Consider the following 27,672-nt stretch of genomic DNA (forward strand, 5'->3'; position numbering starts at 1 on the left):
CTACAGATGGTGGGCTCTGTACAGCGAACCACCCAAGAAACTAGCTCCTGTTTTGAATAAAGGACAAGATGGAATAAGTCTTTTTATTAATATCTTGCTTCAAAGCCACTTCAAGGTATTACTTACAGAGAATTTTTGTACCTGAAGGGAAACAAATGTAGATAAGCATAGGAAATACAAAGTAGGAGACAGGTCATAAGATACAACTGTCCTGTCTAATCAGTTACCCTGGTATATATTTGCAGAGACTGGTCTTTTAGCCTTATATTAAGAAAATCCATCATACAGGTACTATAGACTAAATGTTTCAGGCTCCTCCAAAATTCATATGTTGAAACATAATCTCCCAGTGTGATGGTATTAGGAGGTGGGACATTAAGTTATAAAGGTGAAGTCATGAGTGGGGTTGTGCCCTTATTAAAGAGACTCCAGAACTTCCTTGTCCCTATCACAATGTGAGGTTACAGCTAAAAGACAGCCATCTATGAACTAGGAAGTGTGCTTTCACTACACAGCAAACCTGCCAGTGCCTTGATCTTGGACTTCCAGACTGCCTAACTGTGAGAAATAAACTTGGTATTTATAAATCACCTAGTCTATAATACCATGTTACAGCAGCCTGAATGGACTAAGACAATGGGACCAAACTTTTTTTCTTAGTCATCTATATTCTGACTTTGCTTACTCATTTATTGCAAAAGCAGAATTGTCACATTTATCTTTCTTTTATGTCTCTGGGGTTCATATCATATTAATAAAGGTCTTTCTTATTCTTAGGCTATAAATAAAAAATATTTTATAGTTATCACCATGTAGTTCCTTAAAGGACTGCATTTCATATTACTCATTCACACAAAACGTTAAAATGGTACCATAAACAACAGTTTGTCAATTAGAGTTGATTTTGCCCCCACCTTGGAACATTTGGCTAGTTCTGAAGACATATTTGGTCTACACACTGGGGGTATGCTACTGAAATCTAGTGGATAGAGGCCAGGGACACAGCTAAATGCCCTGCAATAATGTACAGGACAGCTCCCTCCCACCTCCAACAAAGAATTATCCAGCCCAAAATGTTAGTAGTGATGAGGCTAAGAAAACCTGTCACAAACCAACCTGGTTGTTTGGATCCCCATTGGTTTGACCTGTATATCATAGAACAGGCTTCTTTGGTGGCTCAGCAGTAAAGAATCACCTGCAATTGCAGGAGATGCAGGTTCTATCCCTGTGTTGGAAAGATCCTGTGGAGAAGGGAATGACAACCCACTCCAGTATTCTTGCCTGGAGAATCCCGTGGTCAGAGGATCCTGGCAGGCTACAATCTGTAGGGTCGCAAAGAGTCGGATAAGACTGAAATGACTTAGCACGCATGCAAACACATATCATGTCATTACTGAACACTGAAAAGATTGAGTAACATGGAAAAGAAAGAAAAAGGGAGAAACTGGATAAGGAAATTTTAGTAAGTTGGAGAAAACCATCTTACCTCATTCTGTCCATCCGTGTAATTCAGCTCCAAAAGCATAAATTTAACAAACATCATTTTATAAAATACACCAGAAAATGAGTTAGAATATTGGAGAAAAAAACCTGGCAAACATAGGCATACTACGAAGGGACAGAGGCATGAAGAGACTAATTATGTAAATGCTTTTATTTGAACTAATACATTGCTATCAGAGTACATAACTTTTCAGAGTTAGAGTAACATTATGATCTTAAAAACTATAGCAAACAGCTTGACAAAGCAAGAGTACATTAGAATACATTAAGTCCTACATACATGTTTATTTTTTAGTGACCACATCTCCTTATCTTAGGTGTAAAATTAGAAAATTTAATATAGACTTAGCATACTTGGCCTATCATATCCTTCCTAAATTCTGAGCCCACTCTCTCCTCAAAAGTGTCATATTCAACAGCATTTAAAATCTAAAGAGAGAATTTGATGGTACATGTTTTAAAACAAAGAAGTATATATTGAACCAAGTGTTTCAGGACAAAATATGTCAAGTGTTTACAGCTTTAGTGTGGGAGAGAAGATAGAAATTCAAGGTACATTTCCCTCTACCTATAATGTATGTTTTTTACTTACTTGAAGACCCCTTAAAAAAAGTAGCAAAATCAGCAGTCTTATTTAATGTAATCAAAATATTCTTAAATGTACAAAAAAGGATCATGTAGAAAGAATACTGTAAAAAGATACTGATTTTAAGAATAAAAGAATATGAAAAGCTTCTATTACATTCTGCACAGCCAGTTACTTCTGTCAATTTTCAGTACTAGAAAGACAAGCAAAGGATACTCATATACAAATACCCTCTGACCACAGTTCTTGAATAAGAACTAGCATACTGGATGGAAAGCAAATTATTGTCTAATACCAATAATATTCATATTCAGTCATCTAAGCAAGTCCCAAGAGGTGGACATTCTAAGAGAAAAACAGATACATAGAAATACGTACAGCAATGGGAAACGTCAAGGGCAGCGATCTAGGAGGAGCGAGTAAATGATTTGACTATGGGCACATTTCAGGTGGGCCTGACAAATCCACCTTGACTATGGGAAAGAGGAGTTGTTGTTACTAAAACTCTTTCACCTGAGGGCTCCCATGATTAACTTAGTCTTGTTAAAACTAAACAGTCCTTTCAATAACCAAAAGTTTCTTAAGCCATGAGCATTTCAGCCAGAAATTGCTGTACTGCTAATCATGCACCTGGGAGCAAGGTTGTTTTTTATTCAAATTGGTTATTTTACACTCTCTTCATACCCCTGCCCATCAAGCATGCAAACACAGTCATGACCATCTTGGGCTTTACTTCCACAAGGTCTTCTGGTAGAGCGTACACCCTGGCTCCAATTCTTCTAGCCATCGACACTGCGTACCTATTTTTTGGAGGAAACAAAAATTGAGGTTCAATTCCAGTTAGTCAAGGGCACAACATAAGGCATCTATTTCCTCTCATATACTCAATTGTCTGGGATACAAAACTTCTACAGCAAGAGTTCAAATCAGAATGACTTCATTTTTCATTGTTTTCTCTTTTGTGAGGTCACTCATAAGTGATACCAGATTTTTAAGCTCTACTATTTGGGGCTGATAATATTTATTCACTCCTTTTCTACAATGTAAAATGAGAACAATTTAGGAGAACTGATATGAAAAAACATTTTTCCAGAATATATGTGTGTGTATACATACATACATATATATATATATATATATATATATATACCCAGATGTTGAAAATATGTATATATACTCAGATGTTGATATTCTCATTGAGCATGTAATAAGATAAAGTTTAAAAATGAAATAAAATTAATTAGATCCCTCCCAAAAAAAAAAGATAACATTGGCTATCACGAGATCTTAGAGACACAGTGGAAAACTGTGCTATATGCAAAATACAATTTCACAGATGCAGTGAATACTTCCAAATATTCAAGGGAAGAGACAGAGTCTATATGGTACATGCCAGAGTGGCTGAAGCAAGGAATGAAAAGGGTAGAGAAAGGAAAGGAGTTAAGAACTGACATGTCCAGCTGAGGAAATTTTCAGGAGCACCCCTCAATTAATATACAAGGCATTTCTAGGTGTTCTGTAACAGAAATCTTTAAATATGATCAAGTTTCTGGAAAAAGAAGTTTAAAGAGTTCTCTATAAATCTTTACCATATTATGCTGCAAATATTTTTTTCAAGGAGGGAAGAGATGATTTGACATAGTATGTGATGCCAAAATGAAGTTTTGCAGTAATTCTTCTTAGCTATCTTGTGAAGCCCTGTTGGGAGCTGATTTTCAGTGTATACTAGGAAAGCTTTCATGAGTTGCCCATGAAACCAGATCACAGTCTAGGTCTTTGGAGAAGAAGGGAAAAGGCAGGTGGAAAAGACCTTCTCAATATTGTCAAAATGCAGGAAACTTTCAAGGCATGGTTTCAGCTGAGAGTTTAGCATCCTGCCCACTTAAGGGACCAAGATAATAAACTCCACCTATGTAGTAAGGTGGGCTATGCACAGTAAGTTTTAAAAATATTTAAAAAGAGTGCGACAAAGAAAACCCTATCAAAGGCATGCTTATCCTTTGCCCCTTTTTCCCTTGTTTTAAGTTTGCAGCTAAGTTGCTTTAACACATACATTATTTCTATAACTTACAAACCAATGGCTGACTTAGCACCTACCTACTAGGTCAGGTGCAACAATGGTAGGCTCTTACATATTTTACTCATTTCAAAATCTCTAAGGTAAGTATTATTGCTCCCATTTTATGGATGAGGAATCTGAGGCTAGAAGACATTTCCCCCAGCTGACACCATTCTTAAATGGCAGAACCTGAATGATAATGCAGATCTGCCTGCCTACAATGCCTATGCCCTTATCAGGATATTAGGCAGCATTCCTTACTTGGCATTATTGTGCTTGTCATCTTCTGTCAGAGTGCCACTCTTAACAAGGTCATAGTTTATGCAGCCTGGCTGGATGGCGTCAATCAAATCCACAACTGCCAAACTGGAGCTGATTGTCTTATCCTAGAGTAAAAGGACAATACATTTAAGAATTTCCATGTGTAAAAATTAATGCATGATCACTTATATAAAGCTGTCAAAATCAAAGTCTAGTGAATTAAAAAAGAATCATGTCATTACCCCCACAACAATCTCACTCACAAAAAAACCAAAGTCTAGCCTTCCAAACTATAGATACTTTCTATAGCAAACATAACGTTTAATAGTCAAAAATGGAATTCTTACCTTAAAACTCTGGATGGAGGTTGATTTTCCAGCTTCATTCAATGTTCTGTTCACCCAGCTTACAATGATGTCATCATTAGCTTTCTGACCATCACCAAGATCTTCCAGGACATTGAGGGTATATCTAAATGAAGCAGCAGAAGAAACAGGTAACTAATGAGAAGCTACTGTATAGCATAGGGAACTCTACTCAATGCTCTGTGGTGATCTAAATCAGAAGAAAATCTGAAAAAGACGGGATATATTTAAACATATAGCTGATTCACTTTGTTGTATTGCAGAAACTAACACAACATTGGAAAGCAACTACATACCAATAAAAATTAATTAAAAAAAACAGAACAGTTTCTGTTCTAGTTTATTAGAAAAAATACAAATATTAGAAAGATGCTTTCTCTTTCATTTCTTTTCCTTAGGTTTGAGAGATTAAAGAAAAGATTTCATGAGAAGACATTCACATTATATGAAAAAAAATTTCAAGTAGTAGTGGCTTGCCATTGAGCTTCTTTTTGCATTGGTGGCAGGACGATTTTCAGTGCTCTAATGAGTAAGTCCACCAGTCTACTGCAGGCTCACTTTGTACTAGGCCAACCAATGGCAACAACTTAAAGTAAGCTGTGCTTTGACTGGTACCCAGTTATAATGAATTGCTTTTTAGCATTACAGTTAAGAGATCTTCTTTCTCAAATATATACATGTTCATAATTTTTGCTGTTTTTATTCATGAACACTAAATCTGTCACAAACATTGTGTCAGGCATATTATGAAAAAAGGGAAATATTCACAGTTCTGCTGCCTCACTTTCAAGAAGGCATTTCCCATTGGCCATCCAACATATATTCATTACTTAAGCTCACTTCATAGTCTAAACACAAGAATTTCAAAGGTAGTCATTGATACGTTTCCTTAGAAATAGTAAAGACTAGATCACAGACGTGTATGATAGTGAAGCTTAAGCAGTTAAAATTGTGTACCATACCTTCTCATCAGCTGCCAGACCAAAGCTAAAGTCAGGGTTTGATTTCCATCATTCAGGTCTTGCCCTCCAATGCCAACCAGAGAGAATTTGGCAGGATGCTTCCCTAACTCAACAGCATAGTTGCAGTTTTCTAGCTGCAAACAAACAAAAGAAAATGTTTAAAGATTTTCACTTGTTTAATCTGTATATGCAGGTGCGCACAAAGTAAGACATAGTTTCTGTCCTCAAGAAGCTCAAAGAGTTTCCCAAACACAAATTGAAAACAAAAACAGTCTGTAACAAATATGTGCAGCAACTTAATTAGCTACCTTTTTCATGTTGGCTCCAAGTTTCGGGTATGGAGGTTTATTCACCTTACTCCAGTCAACAGGAACTTTAATTCGTTCATATAGCTGTAAGATTACCAGGGCATCTTGGAGGTCACTGATGATTTAAAGAGAGTTTGATCAGTGTTTTCAGAGAGCAGGGCCTGTTTCCTTAAAAACAAGGACACTACACTGTCAAAAGACTCATGCATTTTATTAATCTGTGCTAAAAATAGAGCTAACACCATCCAATTCACTTGAAAGTAGTTATTGAGAGCTTATTGTTTGCAAAGAACTGTTCTATAAGCTGGGCTCATAGGAGAAAAATCCCAGTCCTTTAGAGTCAGAGAAAGAAAGAGAATAAACAAGTATATAGATAAATGGGTTAGGGGAATGTATTTAATTGCTATGAAAAACGAAAAGAACAAGATTAGGAGTTAGGGAGTGGTAGGTGGCGGCGGTTAGAATCTGAATCAGCGGCTTGAATATAGCAAGGGAATAAGGTATTTGATGTGGAAAAGAACATTTCAGGCTGAGAGAACAGTGAGCACAAAGACCTCAAGGCATCATGGATGGTCTACTTAATGTACTCTCTGGTCTCCGTTTCAAAATATAAAGTCTCTGTTCCCTAGGGTGTTAGAAAGATACTTATACATTCTTTCACTTAATGACCATGTAAAGAAATAATATGGGCTTTTGTGTATTTGGGAAATGATAATGGAAGTCATCACATTTTTCAATAAAGTAATGACTACAAACTAACATTTAGAAAAGGTTTAGAGCTATAATTATTTATGCAGCATCCATTCGTGATGTTCAAAACTTTACAATAGCATTGGAAGGCTTACGCATAGAGATGGTTTACATGGGGATTAACACCAAGAGAGTTCATCCAGTTACGGAAGGTTCTTTCTTCACGAGTTTCTCCTATTAAAAATATTCACAGTGTTTATAAAATCATGAAACACCTTGCATATGTGCATATAACATCAACCCACAATTAGATTAGTTTATTTTTTTTTTTTCAGATCTAGAGGTTTTCTCAAATATGAATCTCCAAGCAGTCTCTCTGAATACATTCTCTCTTGTTTTTTAAATTGGATGACTTTATTTTAAAAGTAAAAATATAAGCTTATTATAATCAGCTAAGAGGTATATGAACTTTTTATAATCTCTTCTCCATCTCATCCTTCTCCAGTATCTCCCCAAATCCCCATACTTCTAAAATAACTGATATTATCAGTTTAGTTTTTATTAGAAAAATTTGCCATGGTCATACAAACCTCTATACTCACATTAACTTACATCTTCTCTCTACCCATTTAAAAATACTAAGTCACATATATGTACTTTTTTACATGTCTATATTAGAGCAACAAATCATTTGAAACTTCAAAAGCATAAAATTTAAAGATTTTATAGTAATCCTAGTATATATGCAATGAGCTGCTAATTGAGAGTTCAAAGTATTAGTTGCTAAGTTGTGTCCTGCTCTTTGCCACCCCATGGACTGTAGCCTGCCAGACTCCTCTGTCCATGGATTTCTCAGGCAAGAATACTGGAGTGGGTAGCCATTCCCTTCTCCAGGGGATCTTCCCAACCCAGTGATCGGACCCAGGTCTCCTGCACTGCAGGCAGATTCTTTACCATCTGATTTCATAATAATGCTAGTGGATATGCAATGAGCTACTAATTAAATTTGTTAATTTTTAAGTACTATACTTCATGCATATATAATCTGGAAAATGTATACTCTGCCTTTCCCAAATTACATGCATTATTATTTTTTGAGTAGGTTAAAGGTGAAAGGAACTGAGAGCAGTTTTAGTTAGTCTGACTATGGAAGAATGAAACACATACTGCAGATTTATATAGGTCAAATTTTATGCACATGGGCATTTTTTTGGAGGGAGGTTTAAAAATAAGTGACCTAAATATAAAATATTAAAATAAAACATTGGTTTACTAAGTGGCCTTATACTAAGTGATCCTAGGCTAGCTTACTTTAAAAGTTTCCAGACTTCCTTGGTGGTACAGTGGATAAAACTCCTCCTGCCAAAGCAGGGGACACAGGTTTGATCCCTAGTCTGGGAAGATCCCATATGCCGTGGGGCAATGAAGCCCAACTACTGAACCTACACTCCTCAACAAGAGAAGCCACCCCAATGAGAAAGCTGAGCACCACAACAAAGAGTAGCCCTTGGGTGCAGCAACTAGAGAAAGCCGGCATGCAGCAACAAAGACCCAGAGCAGCCAAAAATAAGTAAATTAAAATAAAAGTTCCCTTGTTATCATCCCTTTCTATCAGGTGTCACTTATTACTCAGCCCTTGGGACTACTTCTAGTAGACAGTTGCTAAATGGATAAGGAAACTTATTAAATCAAGATTATGAAATCATCGTGGCCCATGTATTTCCACTGTGTAGCCCCAAACATAATTTAAGAAACCTTTAGTTACCTTCTAATAGAGTCCAATCAATATCTTGGTTCTCTGGCTTAGTGAGTGCCGGGTATTTATTAAACAGGTTAGCCACAAAGGCTAAGTTCAGTTTAGGGTTCCCACTGACGACATCAGCTGGGGTAACAAACTGTCTGCAACCTAATTTGTCTGCTTGCTGAAGCATACTCTCAGCTCTCTTCAAATCATCTGTTTCCTATTGAAGTAAAATAAGAAGACTTTTTTAAAAAAAAAAAAAAAAAAGGCCATACTAAAAATATAGAAACTTTGCCCTACAATGATAGGCTGGATACACAATTCTATTTTCTCTTAGCCAACACATGGTACTTATATTACTGTTTTGAATGCAAAACAAAACAAAACAAAGTTGGCTGTGCTGGATATGCAGTACCTTGAGAATACCCTAGATGGCACCAGATCATGTATCTAAGGACAGAATAGATTTAACTCAATTGAGATTACTTCTCTCATGCCAAAATTCTTTAAGAAAAAAGTGAAACCTGTTCAGATTTTAAATTTAAACCCTAAAGAGGGTGTAAGGCTGAAAAAGATGAAGGAATTATGAAGAAAATTTTTTTTTAAATAATAATCAAGGATACCAGGCTCCAATAATTTTGAGGTTTAAGTTGCATATTTCAAATTATCATCTTTCTCTTAAACTACTTTTTGTTTTTACTTTTCCATCCAGGAAGCAAAGTTGTCTATTTATGTGTAAAATACTTACTTTTAACTAATTCCTAGGACTCCTGAATTCGTTTTGTCTTCTCCCCCACCCCAACTTCTTTCCTTTTGGAAAGATGCATGCTGATTTCTTGACTAACATACAGTTTGGTGAGGATTATAAATTATAGATCTGATAACTTGAGACCAAATTAAAAATAGTTTCCCCAGTGCTCACCATTCCCACCTCCCAACAATAAAAGTCAAAAACCTGAAGCTGCAGGAGGAACAATTGCTTTTGGATTATTCGTTTCTAGTGACCTGCCCCCTCCAGACTTTACAGACATGGCCACCCCAGTATGCCCAAGGGTAAATGTAGCTCTTCTGGAAAACAGTTTCAGGTAAGAAGGGATTTTTATAATAAGAGGGAAATAAGAGATAAAGGAAATTTGAGAAACGTTACTTATAAACCAACATAGTTCGGATTCTATAATTTGAGTCTTAACTCTGTCTTTAATGGGTGATGCTATCTTTACTTTTTTCATCTCCAGTGAGGTGCCTCGATCATCTAGGTCTCCAGAAGAATGGGTATTTACTGTGTTACCCTTCACTGTTACCATTGCAGAGCAATCCGTAACCACCAGCAGATGGGCAATTGACTGGGATTCAGTCTTTGGGATTCTCCATGAGCCTAGCGAGTTCATCTCATAGAGCCTATTCTATTTCTTTTAATCTGTCACTTGTTACTTTAATGCTTCTGGTTCGTGCTTTTTACTATTTTTAAATCCCGTATTTTTTTTAATCATCTTGGCATTCTTAAACAAAAAGCATTGATAATATTGGAGTAGAAGGAAACGTTGAAATAGCAACAATTTTTAAAAATTAAGATACAGAATAATGAAACAAAAAATAATCAAATGAAAATATATATATGCCCAAAACAACGTCAGCCCATACCTCACATCATATTCAAAATTAACCTACAATACACACACACATGTAAATTTATGAACTCAAAACTATCAATATAAAACTAAATATAAAACCCCAACTATAAAACCTCTAAGAGAAGACATAAGAAGACATGTTTGTGACCTTGTGTTAGGCTAAAATTTCTTAGATACAACATCAAAAGCATGATTTGTCAAAGAAAAAAAATGACTAAATCTGACTTTGTCCAAATTAAACAATGTCTGTTCTTGGAAAAACACTGGGACTAAGTATCTGCAAATCATATATCCAATCAAGGACTTATATCCAAAATATATAAAACACTCAAAACTTGATAAGAAAGCAAACAATGCAATTAAAATGGGTAAAGTGTTTAAACAAAGATGTATAGACAACAAATAACTACATGAAAAGATATTCAACATCATTTGTCATTAAGGAAATGCAAATTAAAATCACAATGAGACACCTCTACCAGTGTTAAAATTCTTAATGTTTAAACTAACCACATTAAAGTGTCAGTGAGCATGTGGATGAACTGGAACCTTCATGTACTACTGGTAGCAATGTGCAAGGTACAACCATTTTGAAAAACAACTTGGCAGCTGCTTAGAAAAGTTAAATGCACATATACCATTACCCAGCCATTCCACTCCTAGGTATTTACCAAAGATAAATGAATGCCTAAACTCACACAAAGACTTGTATATGAATGTTCAGAGCTGCTGTATTTGTAATAGCCCCAAACTGGAAACAATCCAAATGTTCATCATGGTGAATGGGTAACAAATTATAGCATATCCATCCACTGGACTATTATTCAGCAATAAAAAGGAATGAATTTCTGAGTTATGTAACAACACAGATGAATCTCAAAATAATAATGCTGAAAGAAGCTTGATTAAAAAAAAGAGCACCTGTTACATGATTCCATAAAATTATCAAAAATTCAAACTAAATTGAAAGAAAGCAAATCAGTGGTTGCCTAGGATGGAGGAGTATGGGGACAGAGAGGGATCACAAAGGATCATGAGGAAACTGGATGTTATAATGGAGATATATATCCCTAAAGAAGGTATAAGACTGACAAAGATAAAGGACACTGAAAAACAAGGGAAAAGCATTATGAAAGACTCAACAGTAAAATGAGTGCGTGGACAGAGCAGTAGGAAATTGCCCTGGCTAGAAGAGATGGAGCAAGATGGTGTAGCAGGCCTTCACATGCTCAGCAGAACATTTCAGACTAAACTCTTGAGTCAATGGGGAATCCTTAAAGGATTCTGAAGAGGATAGAGACAATGAAGGGAGTGCTTTAAGATCAACCAGGGAGAAGTGACTAGAGAAGAGGTGTATCATAATCAGAATCAGTACACTGGTGTTATCTACCTAGGCATAAGATCACCTGACTAGCCATCCCAGAGAGCTTCCTTCACACACAGGAGGGCCTCTCATTTGTGCCAAGAGTGACCTGAACTGAAGAATTTCACATTTAAAAACAGACAAAAATATAAGTACTACAAGTCAGTACAAATTCAGTTCTGGTAAGGGCAGCATAAAAGGTTTAGCAAGTGTAATCCACTCAATCTGAAGTGGATATGAAATATGCTAGAAATGTGCATTTTTTAAAAATCAGTAGAATCCATTCCATATCTAATGAATATAAAGAACAACAGGATCCTAGAAAGTTGAGACTCAATAGTCTAGGCCAACTTGTTACTTCATGTATGAACAAAGGAACTTGTCCAAGGTCATTGAGAAAATAAGTGATGTAACAAGGGAACATGGTCCGTGACAGTAATTCACCAAATTGGATTTCAGGGATCAGGAGTTTGTAAACACATTCACATTACTCTCAACATAAGAATATTACAGATGCATATATGAATATGTTTTCATTAAATCTATCATTATGATTATAATCCAAAAACTCAGAAAAGGTTAGCCTCTAGTGCTTATTTCCCTACATTTACTCTGAATATTTTATGCCATCCATAAAAACCAACACCACCATAACTACAGAACTCACTAATAAACTATTAACATAAATCAAAGCTGGTCTTTCTGTCTACAAATTATATCTACAGTAATAAAATTTAAGATAATACTTAAAACTGCCAACATCATAACATGCAATTATAAGCATTCTTGTTATTTATAAGAAATTGACAATTTTTTAAGCTTGTAGAATTCATAAGAACACCTATACTTACATTGAAACCTGACATGTTAATATCTATCCGTGGTTCACCTTCCTTTTGTCCTTTTGGTGCAATTTGATTGAGAAGATGAAAATAGGCTTTGGAATCCTAAAAATGAATTGCAAATATTAGTGAGATCACATTTACAAAGAATGAATGTATCCTATTGTCCCATGTGTGGAAGGATATTTGCATTGGATTTTGTAAGAATGTGACACAAATCTCTATCTTCTAATTTAACAGTTCCTTTTCCCAGAAAAGTCCACCTATCTGGCCTTGTGTCTGCCTTGAATATGGATTAACTGGATTTTGTCATGACTTTACAGTTTATTGATATCATCAATACAATAATGCTAGAAAACATATAACTAGTTCTGTACCTTCACTGAGTTACTGAAGTCAATAAGCTTGACAGATAAAACAAGCACGAGAAACAAGTAGGATAGCAGAAATCCAGGAAGCATAGGGAAAGAGAAAATAAACAGGTTATATCATGACAAAGCATAATATGTATATACCATAACCTATGGAGAAGAGATTAGTTGTGTTAATGCATTAAATTATAAATTGAAATGACAAAAAATTTGAAATGAGTTCTACTTGAGGTGGTGAAATAACAGTAAACCCTTAATCATCTGAATATATTTAACCAAATGAGCTTCTCTTTAAGCCCTTGACCTCTTTCAACACTTGAACATTTTTACTTGGAATCCCAATACCTAAAACAAAAACGGCATTGCTCATATGGGATGTGGGCTGGATGAATTCAGGCTGTGTGGATGCTACACAGAACAAAACCTGAAAACCACTGTATTACTGTAAACATTTAATGAGGGTCTTCAACACACATGTCAAGTACAATTCTGCCTCTCTGGAATACCAGAGGACAGGAATTGGAGTGGTTTTGTTATCATGTTGAGGCAGGACATACAAGGGCCCCAGACTGAACAGTTTATCCCCTGTGGACAGAAACTCCATAATATTAATAGCAGAAACTCCATAAAAGCTGGATGATGGAGCAGGCTGGGCCTTGCCCAGATAAGAGATAGAAGAGGTAGCATCATGGTGATTTTGGGTAGCCTCAGTCCACAGTGCCTTGAAGCAGGGCTTTGGTTTCCAGCCAGAAATTGAGGTGATACCCCCTCCGTTTTGACCTCCATTGAGCCTTTCTGTGCCTGTGTAGTTGGGAAGGTCTCCTTGACTTTAAGAATAAGGAATATATGGTCTTTTATCTCTTATCTGGGCAAGGCAGCTTTTATGGAGTTTCTGCTATTATAGAATTTCTGTCCACAGGGGAGAAACTCTTCAGCCTGGACCCATGTATCTTCTGTCTTAAGCTCAAAGTAAGTGATGTCAACCTACCCATAGGCCTCTTCACTAGAATCCATCTTGGCTAAGAGATACACATGCACACATGGGAGTATCCTGAGATAAACCAAATACGGACTCAGAACCAGACAAAGAAAGATGACTGGCCAAAGGAAACCCAGAAGAAATGCTCCATGAAAGTGATATAAACCACTATGAGGGTGCAACTGTCTCTCTGAGCCCATCCATGTGAGTCTATTCACATATACATTTTCCTGCTAATAAACACTTGTTTTACTCAATCTCTATGTGGAAATCCATTTCTACACAGCTGATGGGCCAGGGCCTTGGTCCCACTGGTCCCTGGTGGTCTACTGGCTAGGATTCAGTTCTCTCACTGCTGTAGCCTGACCTCAATCTCTAGCTGGGAACAGAATCCCTGCTTCAAGCTGCTATAGGCCAAGGCCACCTGAGATCAATGTTACATCTGAAGATCACCTTCCCAGCTTTGGAAGTTTTCTATTACTGGGCCTTGACAGTCCAAACAGATTATAAAGGAATGTTTCTCATGGTAACTCCTATGGATTGTGTACATCCTAATCCCCCAGGGAAGTTGCTTAATATGGATATGGCCAGATGTAAGCTCTGACTCGCCAAGTACAGATCTCTGGGAGAGGCCTAGAAAGCTGTATCTTCAATGAGCCAACTATATACATTTGATACATTTGCCAGAAATTATTCTAAGAATGGGGAGAATCGGGTGAGAGTGAAAGCCAGTGCAGAGCAATTCATGGAATGCAAACCCAGATCTTACCATTAGTGGCACAGAGGTTATCTCTTTAGGAGTAGTGCATTACAGTTGTGAAAGTGCTTTCACTTACAACTACCTACTAAAGGTACAGAAAGAATTTGTATGTGCCTTCTCCCTATGCACTTGAGAAAGACAGGTAAAGAGTAGACCCCAAAGAGTCTGTAATTTACTACCCTGAAAAGGGGCTTTAGGTGAAAATTTGAACTCAAATATAAATTAGAAGTTCCTTTTCACATTACCCAGCAATCCTCTGCTTTTTAAAAATATTAAAAGCAGAATATGTTTTTTAAAAAATATCAAAGGATAATTTTTAAAATATTCATTTAAAAATAAGATTCCCTTTCTAAAACAGCAGAATACACTTTTTTCTCAAGTGCACATGGAACACTCTCCAGGATAGATCACATCTTCAGTCACAATCATCAGAAAATTTAAGAAAATTGAAATTGTATCAAGCATTTTTTCTGAACTACAATGCTATGAGACTAGATATGAATTACAGGGGGAAAAAAACTAAAAAACACAAACACATGGAGGCTAAATGACCTGCTTCTAAATAACCAACAGGTCACTGAGGCATCAAAAAGGAAATTAACAAATGACAATGAAAACATGACAACCCAAAACCTATGGGACACAACAAAAGAGGGAAGTTTATAGCAATACAAGCCCACCTCAAGAAATGAGAAAAACATCATAAACAACCAGACTTTACACATAAAGCAAATAGAAAAAGAAGAAAAAAACAAACAAAAAATAAATTAAGAAACCCAAAGTTAGTAGGACAGAAATAGTAAAGAAATAAATGAAAAATACATGAAGGAAACAATAGCAAAGATCAATAAAACTAAAAACTGGTTCTTTGAGAAGATAAAATTGACAACCACTAGCCAGACTCAACAAGAAAAAAAGGGAGAAGACTCAAATCAATAAAATTAGAAACAAAAAAGGAGAAGTTACTACAGAACACAGAAATACAAAGGACCATAGAAGACTACTGTGAGCAACCATATGCCAATAAAATGAACAACCTGGAAGAAATGGATAAGTTCTTAGAAAAGTACAAACTTCCAAAACTGAACCAGGAAGAATTAGAAATCATAAACGGACCAATCACAAACAACAACATTGAAACTGTGATTTAAAAATCTTTCAGCAAACAAAGGCCCAGGGCCAGATGGCTTCACAGGTGAATTCTACCAAAAGTTTAGAGAAGAGCTAACACCTATCGTGCTCAAACTCCTCCAGAAAATTTCAGAGGAAAGAGAACTCCCAAACTCATTCTACATGGCCACCATCACCTTGAGAGCAAAAGCAAACAAAGATACCACCAAAAAAGAAAATTACAGGCTAATATCATCAATGGATATAGATGCAAATATCCTCAACAAAATTTTAGCAAACAGAATCCAACAACACATTAAAGGATCATACACCATAAACAAGTATGATTTATCCCAGGGATGCAAGGATTTTTCAACATATGCAAATCAATCAATGTGATTAACCATATCAATAAACTGAAAGATAAAAGTCATATAATCATATAAATAGATGCAGAGAAAGCTTTTGACAAAATACAACACCCATTCATGATAAAAAACGCTCCAAAAAGTAGGCACAGAAGGAACCTACCTCAACATAATAAAGGCCATATATGACAAACCCACAGCAAACATTATTCTCAATAGTGAAAAACTAAAAGCATTTCTTCTAAGATTAGGAACAAGACAAGGGTGCCCACTCTTGCCACTATTATTCAATCTAGATTTGGAAGTCCTAGCCACGGCAATCAGAGAAGAAAGAAAAACAAATAAAAAGGAATCCAGATTGAAAAGAAGAATTAAAACTCTATTTGCAGACGACATGATAACATAGAAAACCCTAAAGATTCCACCAGAAAATTACTAGAATTAATCAATGAATATGGTATAGTTGTAGGATATAAAAGTAATACACAGAAATCCCTTGCATTCCTATACATTAGCAATGAAAAATCATAAAGAGACGTTAAGGAAACAATTCCATTTACCATTGCAGCAAAAAGAATAAAATACCTAGGAATAAACTTATCTAAAGGGACAAAAGACCCGTATGCAGAAAACTATAAGACACTGATGAAACAAATCAAAGATGACACAAACAGATGGAGAGATATACCATGTTCTTGGATTGGGAGAAATATTGTGAAAATGACTATACTACTCAAAGCAATCTACAGATTCAATGTAATCCCTATCAAACCATTAATGATATTTTTCACAGAAATAGAACCAAAAAAAGTTACAACTTCTATGGAAACAAAAAATACCCTGAAAAGCCAAAGCAATCTTGACAAAGAAAATTAGAGCTGAATGAATCAACATTCTTGACTTCAGACTATACTACAAATTTCCATTCATCAAGACAGTATGGTACTAGCACAAAAACAGAAATATAGACTGATAAAACAAGATAGAAAGTCCAGAGATAAACTTACACACACCTACAAGCACCTTATCTTTGACAAAAGAGGCAACGATATACAATGGAGAAAAGACAGCCTCTTCAATAGGTGGTGCTGGGAAAACAGGACAGCCACAAAAGAATGAAACTAGAACACTTTCTAACACCATAGACAAAAATAAACTCAAAATGGATTAAAGACTTAAATATCAGGTCAGAAACTGTAAAGCTTAGAGGAAAATATAGGTAGCATGCTCCTTGACATAAATCACAGCAAGATCCTCTGTGAACCACCTCCTAGAGTAATGGAAATAAAAACAAAAATAAACAAATGAGACCTAATTAAACTTAAAAGCTTTTGCACATCAAAGGAAACAATAAATAAGATTAAAAGATAACCCTCAGAAAGGGAGAAAATAATTGCAAATGAAACAACTGACAAAGGATTAATCTCCAGAATATATAAGTAGCTCATATAGCTCAATATTAGGAAAACAAACAGCCCAATCAAAAAATGGGCAAAAGACCTAAACAGACATTTCTCCAAAGAAGACATACAGATGGCCAAGAAACACATGAAAAGATGCTCAACATCATTAATCCTTAGAGAGATGCAAATCAAAACTACAATGAGCTATCACCTCATGCCATTCAGAATAGCCATCATCAAAAATTCTACAAACAATAAATGCTGGAAAGGATGTAGAGAAAAGCAAACCCTCCTATACTGTTGGTGGGAATGTAAACTGATACAGCCATTATGGAGAACTGTATGAAGACTGCTTAAAAAACCAGGAATAAATCTACCATATGACCCAGCAACTTCACTACTGGGCATATACCCTGAGAAAATCATAACTGAAAAAACCCATGTACCCCAATATTCACATGTGCTTAGTCACTCAGTCATGTCTGACTCTTGCGACCCCATAGAATATAGCCAGCCAGGCTCCTCTGTCCATAGGATTCTCCAGACAAGAATACTGGAGTGGGTTGCCATTTTTTTCTCCAGGGGATCTTCCCAACCCAGGGACTGAACCCAGGTCTCCTGCATTGCAGTCAGACTCTACCAACTGAGCTACATGGGAAGCTGAATATTCATAACAGCAATGTTTACAACAGCCAAGACATGGGAGCAACCTACATGTTCATCAACAGATGAATGGATAAAAAAGATGTGGTATATATACACCATGGAATATTACTCAGCCATTAAAAAGGGATTTGAGTCAGTTCTAGTGATGTGGATGATCCTAGAGCCTGTTATACAGAGTGAAGTCAGTCAGAGAGAAACAAATATAGTAGATTAATACATATATATGGAATCCAGAAAAATGACACTGATGAACCTATTTATAGGGAAGGAATGGAGACAGAGATGTAGAGAATGGACTTGTGGACATAGTGGGGGAGGGAAAGAGTGGGACGAATGGAGAGAGTAGCATCTACATATATACACTGTCGAGTGTAAGATGGATAGCTGGTGAGAATTTGCAGTGTAGCACAGGGAGCCCAGTCTGGTGCTCTGTGATGATCTGGAGGGATGGGATGGGGAGAGGGGTAGGAGGCTAGAGAGGGAGGGGAATGTATGGCTGATTTGTGTTGTGGTATGGCAGAAACAAATACAACATTGTAAAAATTTTTTTTAATATATTTAAATTTTAAAAATAGGGGCAGGGCTGAGGTAGAAGATACAGACATACATAAGAGTATATAACCACCTCCAAGAACTGAATGGCTAAAGGAGGCAGCACATGACAGGAGAGTTGCCAAATAAGAAAGGGGATGGGGAATCCTGAGGCCCTCTCTATTCTAGGCCTTTACTAACACAGGTACACTGAGGCCTGGGAAAGGCACTTAGAAACAGAAGTCATGACTGCTGATCTTTCGTACAGTATGTTGAACGGTAGGCAGAATAGAAAATGTTAGCACTGTAATACTTAAACCCCTTTCCACAAAATGAAAGCTAGAATTAGTGGTGGTGCTCTTACTTGGCTCAGTCTCTCTACTGAAATCTACCATCAGGGCCTAGAGGCAATGAGGCTGGGTGATAAACTCATAGGATTTTCCCTCCTTTAAGCTGGCCTGAAGTCTTCATGTTATTATGTGCCCCTGAAGTAAGGCTGTGTATTGTCACCCTGCTTATTTAACTTATACGCAGAGTACATCATGAGAAATGCTGGGCTGGAGGAAGCACAAGCTGGAATCAAGATTGTGGGGAGAAATATCAATAACCTCAGATATGCATATGACACTACACTTATGGCAGAAAGTGAAGAAGAACTAAAGAACCTCTTGATGAAAGTGAAAGAGGAGAGTGAAAAAGTTGGCTTAAAGCTCAACATTCAGAAAACGAAGATCATGGCATCTGGTCCCATCATTTCATGGCAAATAGATGGGGAAACTGGAAACAGTAGCTGACTTTATTTTTTGGGGCTCCAAAATCACTGCAGATGGTGAAATTTCATTGCAGCCATGAAATTAAAAGATGCTTACTCTTTGGAAGGAAAGTTATGACCAACCTAGATAGCAAATTCAAAAGCAGAGACATTACTTTGTCAACAAAGGTCCGTCTAGTCAAGGCTATGGTTTTTCCAGTGGTCATGTATGGATGTGAGAGTTGGAGTATAAAGAAAGCTGAGTGCCAAAGAATTGATGCTTTTGAACTGTGGTGTTGGAGAAGACTCTTGAGAGTCCCTTGAACTGCAAGGAGATACAACCAGTCCATCCTAAAGGAAATCAGTCCTCGGTTATCTTTGGAAGGGCTGATGTTGAAGCTGAAACTCCAATACTTTGGCTACCTGATGTGAAAAACTGACTCAATTCAAAAGACCCTGATTCTGGGAAAGATTGAGGGCAGGAGGAGAAGGGGACAACAGAGGATGAGATGGTTGGATGGCATCACCGACTCAATGGACATGAGTTTGGGTAGACTCCGGGAGTTGGTGATGGACAGGGAGGCCTGGCATGCTGCAGTTCATGGGGTCGCAAAGAGTCAGACACAACTGAGCGACTAAACTGAACTGAACTGAAATATTTAACTAAACAGTTACCTTGATGTCAGCACTAAAATTGTTGATTTTCTGCCAGCCTGAGTTTTCCAAATGAAAGTTTGCCCATCTAAGCAGAAGCTCTTCTGGAGATAATTTCATAAGCTCCTCCAAAGTTTCACCATCTCGAAGTAAAGCAGCCAAGGCTATAAAGGTGAAAAAGAAAAACCCAACCAATATATTACATGGTAACAGTCATTACATGTTTATTGAGTCTTTTGACACTCCGTTAAGTAAGTAACAGAGGTACAAAAAGTACTGTGACCTAGTTCCTAGTTTTCAGGTACTCACAGTCTAATAATAAAGATAAAAGTATATAATTAGTTATAAGATGATACTGATAGAAACACTTAATTACGAGAATACACAACATTACATATTTTAACATCTTGATTATTCTTCATATTCCAAATGCCAAGTAAGTTCTAGCTTTTAAGTTGAACATTGTCACATTATGTCATATATTTACATAAATTGTTCTTAAATAATATTAAAATCAAAGGCTTGGGGGAGTATGTTTAAAACTTTGGAGCCTTTTGATTAAAAGAGTAATCAAACCCTATGGTATTTATATTTAAGCATAACTAACTCTTGAAGTGTTAAACCTGTTTTTTAAAATTAATTTATTTATTTTAATTGGAGGCTAATTACTTTACAATATTGTAGTGGTTTTTGCCATACCTGTTTTTAAAGAAAAAGAATTCAACTTTACATTTTCTATAGCACCTAACATGTAAAGGCTCTTCAACAATTTTTTATTGTTGAATTGAATGTGCAGAAGCAGCCAAGGGTTTTTGGGTAAATATCCCCAGAGGTAAGAGGTAGAAGCTTGAGCATCTGCACAGAGAACTATCTAAATTTAGGCACTGTTTCCATGGAGAAGTTGTATAGTCCTTATGCAATAATTACCTCCCATAAGATAAAAGGAGATTTATACTGAACAAGAAGACTAAACCTGCCTGACTTCCAAAGAGGTCTAAGTAATATCTCTAATAGGCAAGTTTCATCATTCATAGACTTCACTTCACACCATGTCACTCTGGCACTGAGGGATTTAAGTTAGGGCAGAGGTAACATTGTCACTTGTACAGAAACCTCCACATGTTCTCCATCTCCAAGTCAAAAGGCTGGAAAGGATTAAACAGCCTGACCTCTCTGCACCTGAGACCTTGTCAGAGATAAATCATTTGACTTATTATATGAGCCAATGTAGTTTAATTTTGTTGTCTTCCTTTCCTTGTTCACTGGACTTCAACTCTAACAAGATAAATACTTGTCTGAAGAGACCAGCAGATAGAAAATTTTTATTTGTTCAAATACAGGCCACTTTGAGTGGACTGAAAATTGTAAGTGTCATAAAGTCTTGGATGCAGAATAGGACTGTTGACAGGTATTGTGAGACCCAGAAATACTGAGAACTCCCAATATATATTCTTCCCCCAAAGTAACTGAAGATTGATATGGTGATTTCTGGAAGAAAATGTGAATATTTGGAGTGATGCTTAATATTTTAAACTTCAAAAGGAGAGGACAATGTAGCACTTCCTAGGACCTTAGGACAATTGTATCACATATGCTTATACATTCTACAAGTCTATGATGTGATATCAAAACCTATGCTATAAAAATGGTGCTTCTGCTAATTCAGGAAATATGAGACCATCAAGGGCAGGTTAGAATATTTTTGAAGAGCCATAAATGTATAATATAATAGAAAAGGTATTAAAATTAAAGGAGATGGTGTGCCTGAGGGTGGTAATGGGGTGGGGACTATGTGAGTAGAGCAGAAAAGAACTTTGCACAAATTCCTTAAACTCTCTAGGTTTTCGTGTCTTTATTGTGAAATGAATTCTAAAGAGCCAGACAAATGTTAATTACTACTAAAGAAGAAAGTTGTGATTAGGCTGTTTTCCTGAATAACACTATAACATTACCTTCTGTTAATTCTAGTTATCATCTAATCACCGCAATTAGGTGAAAGTATGACAGTCTGCATGACTAGAAAAAAATAACCAATAAACAATTTTCAAGATCATGACTGTGTTTCATTACCTTCATTCCTGCTTAATTCGATGTCAGCAAACAAACCGATCTTAATGATCTGCCACAGCAGTCCCAAAACCAGGTGAGGTTTCCCAGCCCTCAAATCCTCTGCACCAATGTTCACAACATGACATCCAATGGCTGAAGCCGAGTTCAGTGCCAAGTTCAAGTTTTCCTGCAAGACAGCCAATTTATAATACTTGCTTCTTGACATTTCTGGTTTTTTAGTCTTTTTTTCCCTTCACTGAAATGAAATTATGTATTAAGTTTACCCATACATTATCCACAGAAAGCAATATCCAAGCTTTGGTGTTAAAAGCATAGCTAAAACAAATCTGGCCTCTTTTTTATAGTCTTTTTCAGATTTCCAAGGCAAGTTAACGGCATTTTTAGTTAGTCCCTATTGAAAGATACTGACCCTAAAGGAAAAGGCTGAGTTACTAGAGTAAGTATATCCATGTGGGTTATGTGTTGAATTTCTTAAAATGCCTAAATGAGAGGTCTACTGAATACACATGAGAGTTCTACAAGTTCTGAATGTCCTCATCCCAAGAGATGGTCTTGCATGAGGAAATACTGCTATATAACACCCTAATACTAGATGGAAAATAAAAGCTTTCTATTCTTTAAACATGCTAATTAACTAAGAGCTTAAACATGCTTGCTTATTTCTATATGTTTGAATGCAAAATGTAATGAAAAGAATATAGGGCTTTGCAGTTAGACCTGGATTTGAACTTTAGTTCCAGCATTATTAACCTTGGTACACCTCTGAAATCTTTCTGCATCTCAGCTTCTATGAAATCTGGAAAATAATCCTCAACTCAGAGCTGTTGTAAGAATTAAATGAGAAGATGCAAAATGCAGAGCCTTCAGTCTATAAAACAGGTCCTCAAATAGTAGTTTCATGGAAGGAGAGAAGAGTGCATACCTGAATGATGAATGGTGTGAGTTTCTTCTTGTTGATTGCTCTCTCATCAATTGTATCAGGAACTGAAAGGTTGATCATTTTACTGAAACAGAAATTTTAAAATATTGACTTATTTTTTAAATAATCCATGAATATTCACAAATATTTTAAGGCTTATTATAACACGTATCTCATGTAATCTGAAAAAAAAGCAATGTATGACTTCAGTCAGGTTGATCAAAAAAAAAAAACATATATATAAAAATGCAAATAAAGGAAAGACCAAAGTGTTTATAGTAGTTGAATATTTCTGAGTTGGGGATTATGGCATATTTTCTTATTTAATGTTTTGTACTTTTCACATTCTTTTACAAGAATGAATTACTTGGATATTAAAAACTTTGTTAAGTGTTAAAAACAGATAACATCCCACATTGAAGATGAATCTCTCTGTTAGATTATATAATGTATAATTAAAATGATTTCATCTACAAAGTGAAAATTAGTTGAGCATGAGATTCTTTCATTCACCAAATATTTATTGAGTAACTAGATGATGCACAGGTACTATATTTGGTGCTAGAAATACAGTGATAATATTGATAAAAAGAAAAGTTGTATTAATTGGGGCAGGATCTGACTTAGAACAACCTCATTTGGTAAAATTTGGAATTAGACTCTAACATTTTAGATGTTTATACTACTGTCCTAAAACAAGTTATTTTTAGAGAAAACCATGCTTATTTCCATGCAAAATTTAAATATTAAATAAATAGTATCATATGAGTCTATTAAAATATTGGAAATTATTTCTTTACAGCCTATAAGTGGCAAGTAAAAGCATATCTCACATTTTTAGAAATCATCTTTTTAAACAACCAAAATGATCGTATTGGAAAAAAAATGAATTTTATATATTGTACACTGTCATCAGAAATATACCCACTGCACTGTTCTAAGTGTTCCAACATGTATTTACTTAATGCTCACAACAACTTTCTGAGCAAGCACAATAATATGGGGATCATAATGGATGGATCCTGAAATGCAAAGCAGTCAAATACCTTTTTTTTAAAAATAATTCTTCCCTGCTATGGTTTATTACTAGAGAAAGAAATGGCAACCCACTCCAGTATTCTTGCCTGGAGAATTTCAAGGACAGAGGAACCTGGTAGGCTACAATCCATGGGGTCAAAGAGTCAGATGCAAATGAACACACGCACACATGGTTTATTACAGGATATTAAATATGGTTCCCTATGATATACAGTAGGACTTTGTTTATTTTATATATAGTGTATGTCTATGCTTTTGAACTGTGGTGTTGGAGAAGACTCTTGAGAGTCCCTTGGACTACAAGGAGATCCAACCAGTCCATTCTGAAGGAGATCAGCCCTGGGATTTCTTTGGAAGGAAGGATGCTAAAGCTGAAGCTCCAGTACTTTGGCCACCTCATGTGAAGAGTTGACTCATTGGAAAAGACTCTGATGCTGGGAGGGATTGGGGGCAAGAGGAGAAGGGGACGACAGAGGATGAGATGGCTGGATGGCAACACTGACTCGATGGACGTGAGTCTGAGTGAACTCCAGGAGTTGGTGATGGACAGGGAGGCCTGGCGTGCTGTGATTCATGGGGTCACAAAGAGTCAGACACAACTGAGCAACTGATCTGATCTGATCTGATATACATTATAAAACACTAAGTGTTTTACATATAGTGTATAGTGTACTTTATATATATTGTGTGTCTGCTAATGCAAAACTCCTAATTTACCATCCCCCTTTTCCCCTTTGGTAACCATAAGCTTGTTTTCTATGTCCTTGAGTCTGCTAGTTTTATGAATAAGTTCATTTTTTTAAATTTCCCATATAAATGATATCATGTAGTACTTGACTTTCTCTGACTTCACTTAGTATGATAATCTCTAGGTCCGTTCATGTTGCTGTAAATGGCATAATTCCATTCTTTTTATGACTGAGTAGTGTTCCATTCATCTTCTTTATCCATTCCCCGTCAACTGACATTTAGGTCATTTCTGTGTCTTGGCTATTGTAAAACAGTGCTGCTATGAACACTGGAGTGCATGTATCTCTTTTAGTTTTCTCCAGACATATGCCCGAGAGTGGGATTGCTGAATCATATGGTAACTCTATTTGTAGTTTTTTAAGGAACCTCCATACTTTTGGCTATAGCAGCTGCAGCAATTTACATTCCCTCCAATAGTGTAGGAGAGTTCAAAGGGGTCAGTGTCTTGATTACAGTTATACAGATACTGAGAGGCAGAGCCTGAAAAGGAACCAGGCAGACTGATTGTAGAGCATGCTGTTAACCACTGTGCTCTACTACTTCAAAAGAGAGGTAAATCTACTGACAAGCTGTTGATAATCTTTTACCTTTTTGGCTGAGACACTGTTGGGTCTAGGGCAGCAGCAGTGACAAACATATTTTTCAGAAATAAGTAATTGGACATTGAAAAGTGGCAAGTGGCCTGTTTTTCTCTTTTGGAATTTATGGTACTTGAGAATAAAGAGATACTGACATAAAAGGCTTAACAAAGTTGAAATGCTTAGCTTGCTCCATGATGAGAAGAAACTGGAAGCTGAAAGCTCCTCTAGGAAGATGTGTCCAGTCTGAATGACTGAGTTTTATATTCACCTTTGGTGGCACTTTCACAGACAGACCTGAAGATGAAATGGACAGAACCTAGACAGCTTTCAATTCTAGTTTTTCCCCAAGAAGAATCCGTCAGGCATCCAGAAATGACTGTATCAATTACATGGAAGACTACTCTTGGAAATCTTACCAAAGCACAATTCCATCACCAACAGCTTTGAACAGGTCATCGGTATTTGGGTTCATTGGTATGACGTGCCGGCAATCTGGATCATTTTCCAAAGCTTTGTTTATCCAGTTAACAAAAGCATATTTTTCTTCCTCTAAAATTATGTGGAATAAGAAGACATTAGTTTATACTCTAGGTTAAATATTTGACTCTAAAGCCTGAAATAGGTGTTCATGAGCACGGCAGTTAGTGTGTCATAATCCTGTGTTATCCTCTTTGGAAACCCAAACAATTGAATGCAACACAATAGCTCTTAGGAGCTATAAAATTAACAAAGAAATAGAGCAAGGTTAACTGATATTTACAGAAATTACAAAATTCTTGGAAGTTAGTTACAAAATTCTTTAAAAATTCTATTTGTATTACCACAGGTGGTGCTAGTGATAAAGAACCCACCTGCTGATGCAGGAGACAAAAGAGACGTGGGTTCCATCCCTGGGTCAGGAAGATCCCCTGGAGGAGGGCGTGACAACCCACCCCAGTATTCTTGCCTGGAGAATCCCATGGCCAGGGGAGCTACAGTCTATATGGTCATAAAAGAGTCGAACAAGACTAAAGCAACAGCACACACTGCTATAATAAAGCCTATTATTGTATCATGTGTTGTATCATATCAGTATTGTGCACATATTGTATCATGGCTCTTAAAAGCTAACAAAGCTATATAATAAATACCTGTAATGCTTTTATGGCAAGTATTAGCCACAGTCCAAATACAGATCACAACAACTTCAACTGTATTCTTACCTAGGAGGCAGGGTTTTTCTAGAGCCTCTCCTTGACATTATAGCAGGCACCCTATGTAGTTCACTGTGTTAACCATTACCTGAGTAAGAATGCTGCGTTCCTTCACTGGACAGCTCTGAAGTTCCTCCCAGAGCACAAATCCCTTCTTTCCTGTTGATGGCTTTGCGGAAGGTTTTGGCTATATCACTGCTTTTTACCTCTTGGAAAATCTATTAATGAAAACATGTTGCTGATTCACAATTTTCAATCTGGCACAACTATAAGCATATTGATCTTCTTTTATATGCTGGTAACCTACATTCCCCCCCACAGGTGATGAGTGTTAAAAGATAAAGCAAACTAAGCTTGAGTTTTTAAAATGCTAAACAAGTACTTCAATACTGCTACCAAAAATTAAGCACCAGAAATCAACTGTACACACTTGTCAAAAACATTAAATGTCACATGCATTGAAATCTGCTTTAAGCCAAAAACTAGCGTAGTTCAAAGGCATAGGTAAATCTATAAATTTTCTAGAACAAGGAAGACTCTGTTCTTTTCCTGCAAATAAAAGACTGAAGGATTTCCCCTTTCTTTAAGCACGATATACAGTGCAAAGAAATATGGAAATTTTATAGCTCAACCAAAAAAAAAATATTTCTTATCCTAGGGTAGCTTGGTAACAGCTAGAACAGAATAATAAGGGGGAAAATATGCTTAGTTGGCAGCAGGAGATGAATAAACCCAGAAAAGAGGCTTTTCAGTGATTTTCTCTTCACAATAAGGCACAAAACCAGGATGGAACAAAGCAAATTTCACACCCTACTCTAACCCATTGACTGAATGACTGGACATTCCAAAGGTCTGCTTATGTAAGTCTGAAATACTGGAACTTACCTAACCTCCAATGTGTTCCTGAGCTATCAATGTGCATGGCTAAATTAGCCACCATCAGAAAAACAAGAGCAAGATGTAGTATTTTGATAAAAACTCCTTTAAAAGTTGTTTGGAACATAACAGGTTTATTGAAGGAAACTTAGAACCCTAATGGAAAAGTCACTGAGCAAATAGAAGATAACCCAAAGCCCTTTAGCATTATTGACAAGTACATACTCATACACACACCTCAGGAGGGGCAGCCTATATGTGAAGGTCACAGAACAGAGTCGTGGTATTTAGCAGTTCAGGCTGTGTCTGTGACAGCAGGCATGAGCAGGCATGAAATGCAG

The 27,672-nt window shown here is 36.5% G+C and overlaps 1 protein-coding gene across 5 annotated transcripts in view; it reads right to left on the reverse strand.

Moving 5' to 3' along the window:
* Positions 1-1,633: 1,633 nt before the first annotated feature.
* Positions 1,634-27,672, reverse strand: part of PLS3 (plastin 3) — a 96,824-nt gene continuing 70,785 nt past the window's right edge. For 3 of the 5 annotated variants that reach the window (XM_027533550.1, XM_027533548.1, XM_027533553.1), the window contains 14 exons: positions 26,544-26,673; positions 25,679-25,811; positions 22,897-22,978; positions 21,975-22,140; positions 19,926-20,068; positions 12,689-12,715; positions 12,321-12,416; positions 8,500-8,695; positions 6,890-6,968; positions 6,045-6,159; positions 5,737-5,870; positions 4,757-4,880; positions 4,410-4,534; positions 1,634-2,889 (listed from right to left, as the gene is read on the reverse strand). In XM_027533550.1, coding sequence (XP_027389351.1) covers positions 2,757-2,889; positions 4,410-4,534; positions 4,757-4,880; positions 5,737-5,870; positions 6,045-6,159; positions 6,890-6,968; positions 8,500-8,695; positions 12,321-12,416; positions 12,689-12,715; positions 19,926-20,068; positions 21,975-22,140; positions 22,897-22,978; positions 25,679-25,811; positions 26,544-26,673 — 1,683 coding nt within the window. In that variant the 3' untranslated portion in view covers positions 1,634-2,756. The remainder of the gene's footprint in view (positions 2,890-4,409; positions 4,535-4,756; positions 4,881-5,736; positions 5,871-6,044; positions 6,160-6,889; positions 6,969-8,499; positions 8,696-12,320; positions 12,417-12,688; positions 12,716-19,925; positions 20,069-21,974; positions 22,141-22,896; positions 22,979-25,678; positions 25,812-26,543; positions 26,674-27,672) is intronic. The other 2 variants (XM_027533552.1, XM_027533551.1) reach the window with 1 other exon arrangement.

Source organism: Bos indicus x Bos taurus, chromosome X, assembly GCF_003369695.1.
Source record: "Bos indicus x Bos taurus breed Angus x Brahman F1 hybrid chromosome X, Bos_hybrid_MaternalHap_v2.0, whole genome shotgun sequence".
In the NCBI taxonomy this organism is placed as follows: domain Eukaryota; kingdom Metazoa; phylum Chordata; class Mammalia; order Artiodactyla; family Bovidae; genus Bos; species Bos indicus x Bos taurus.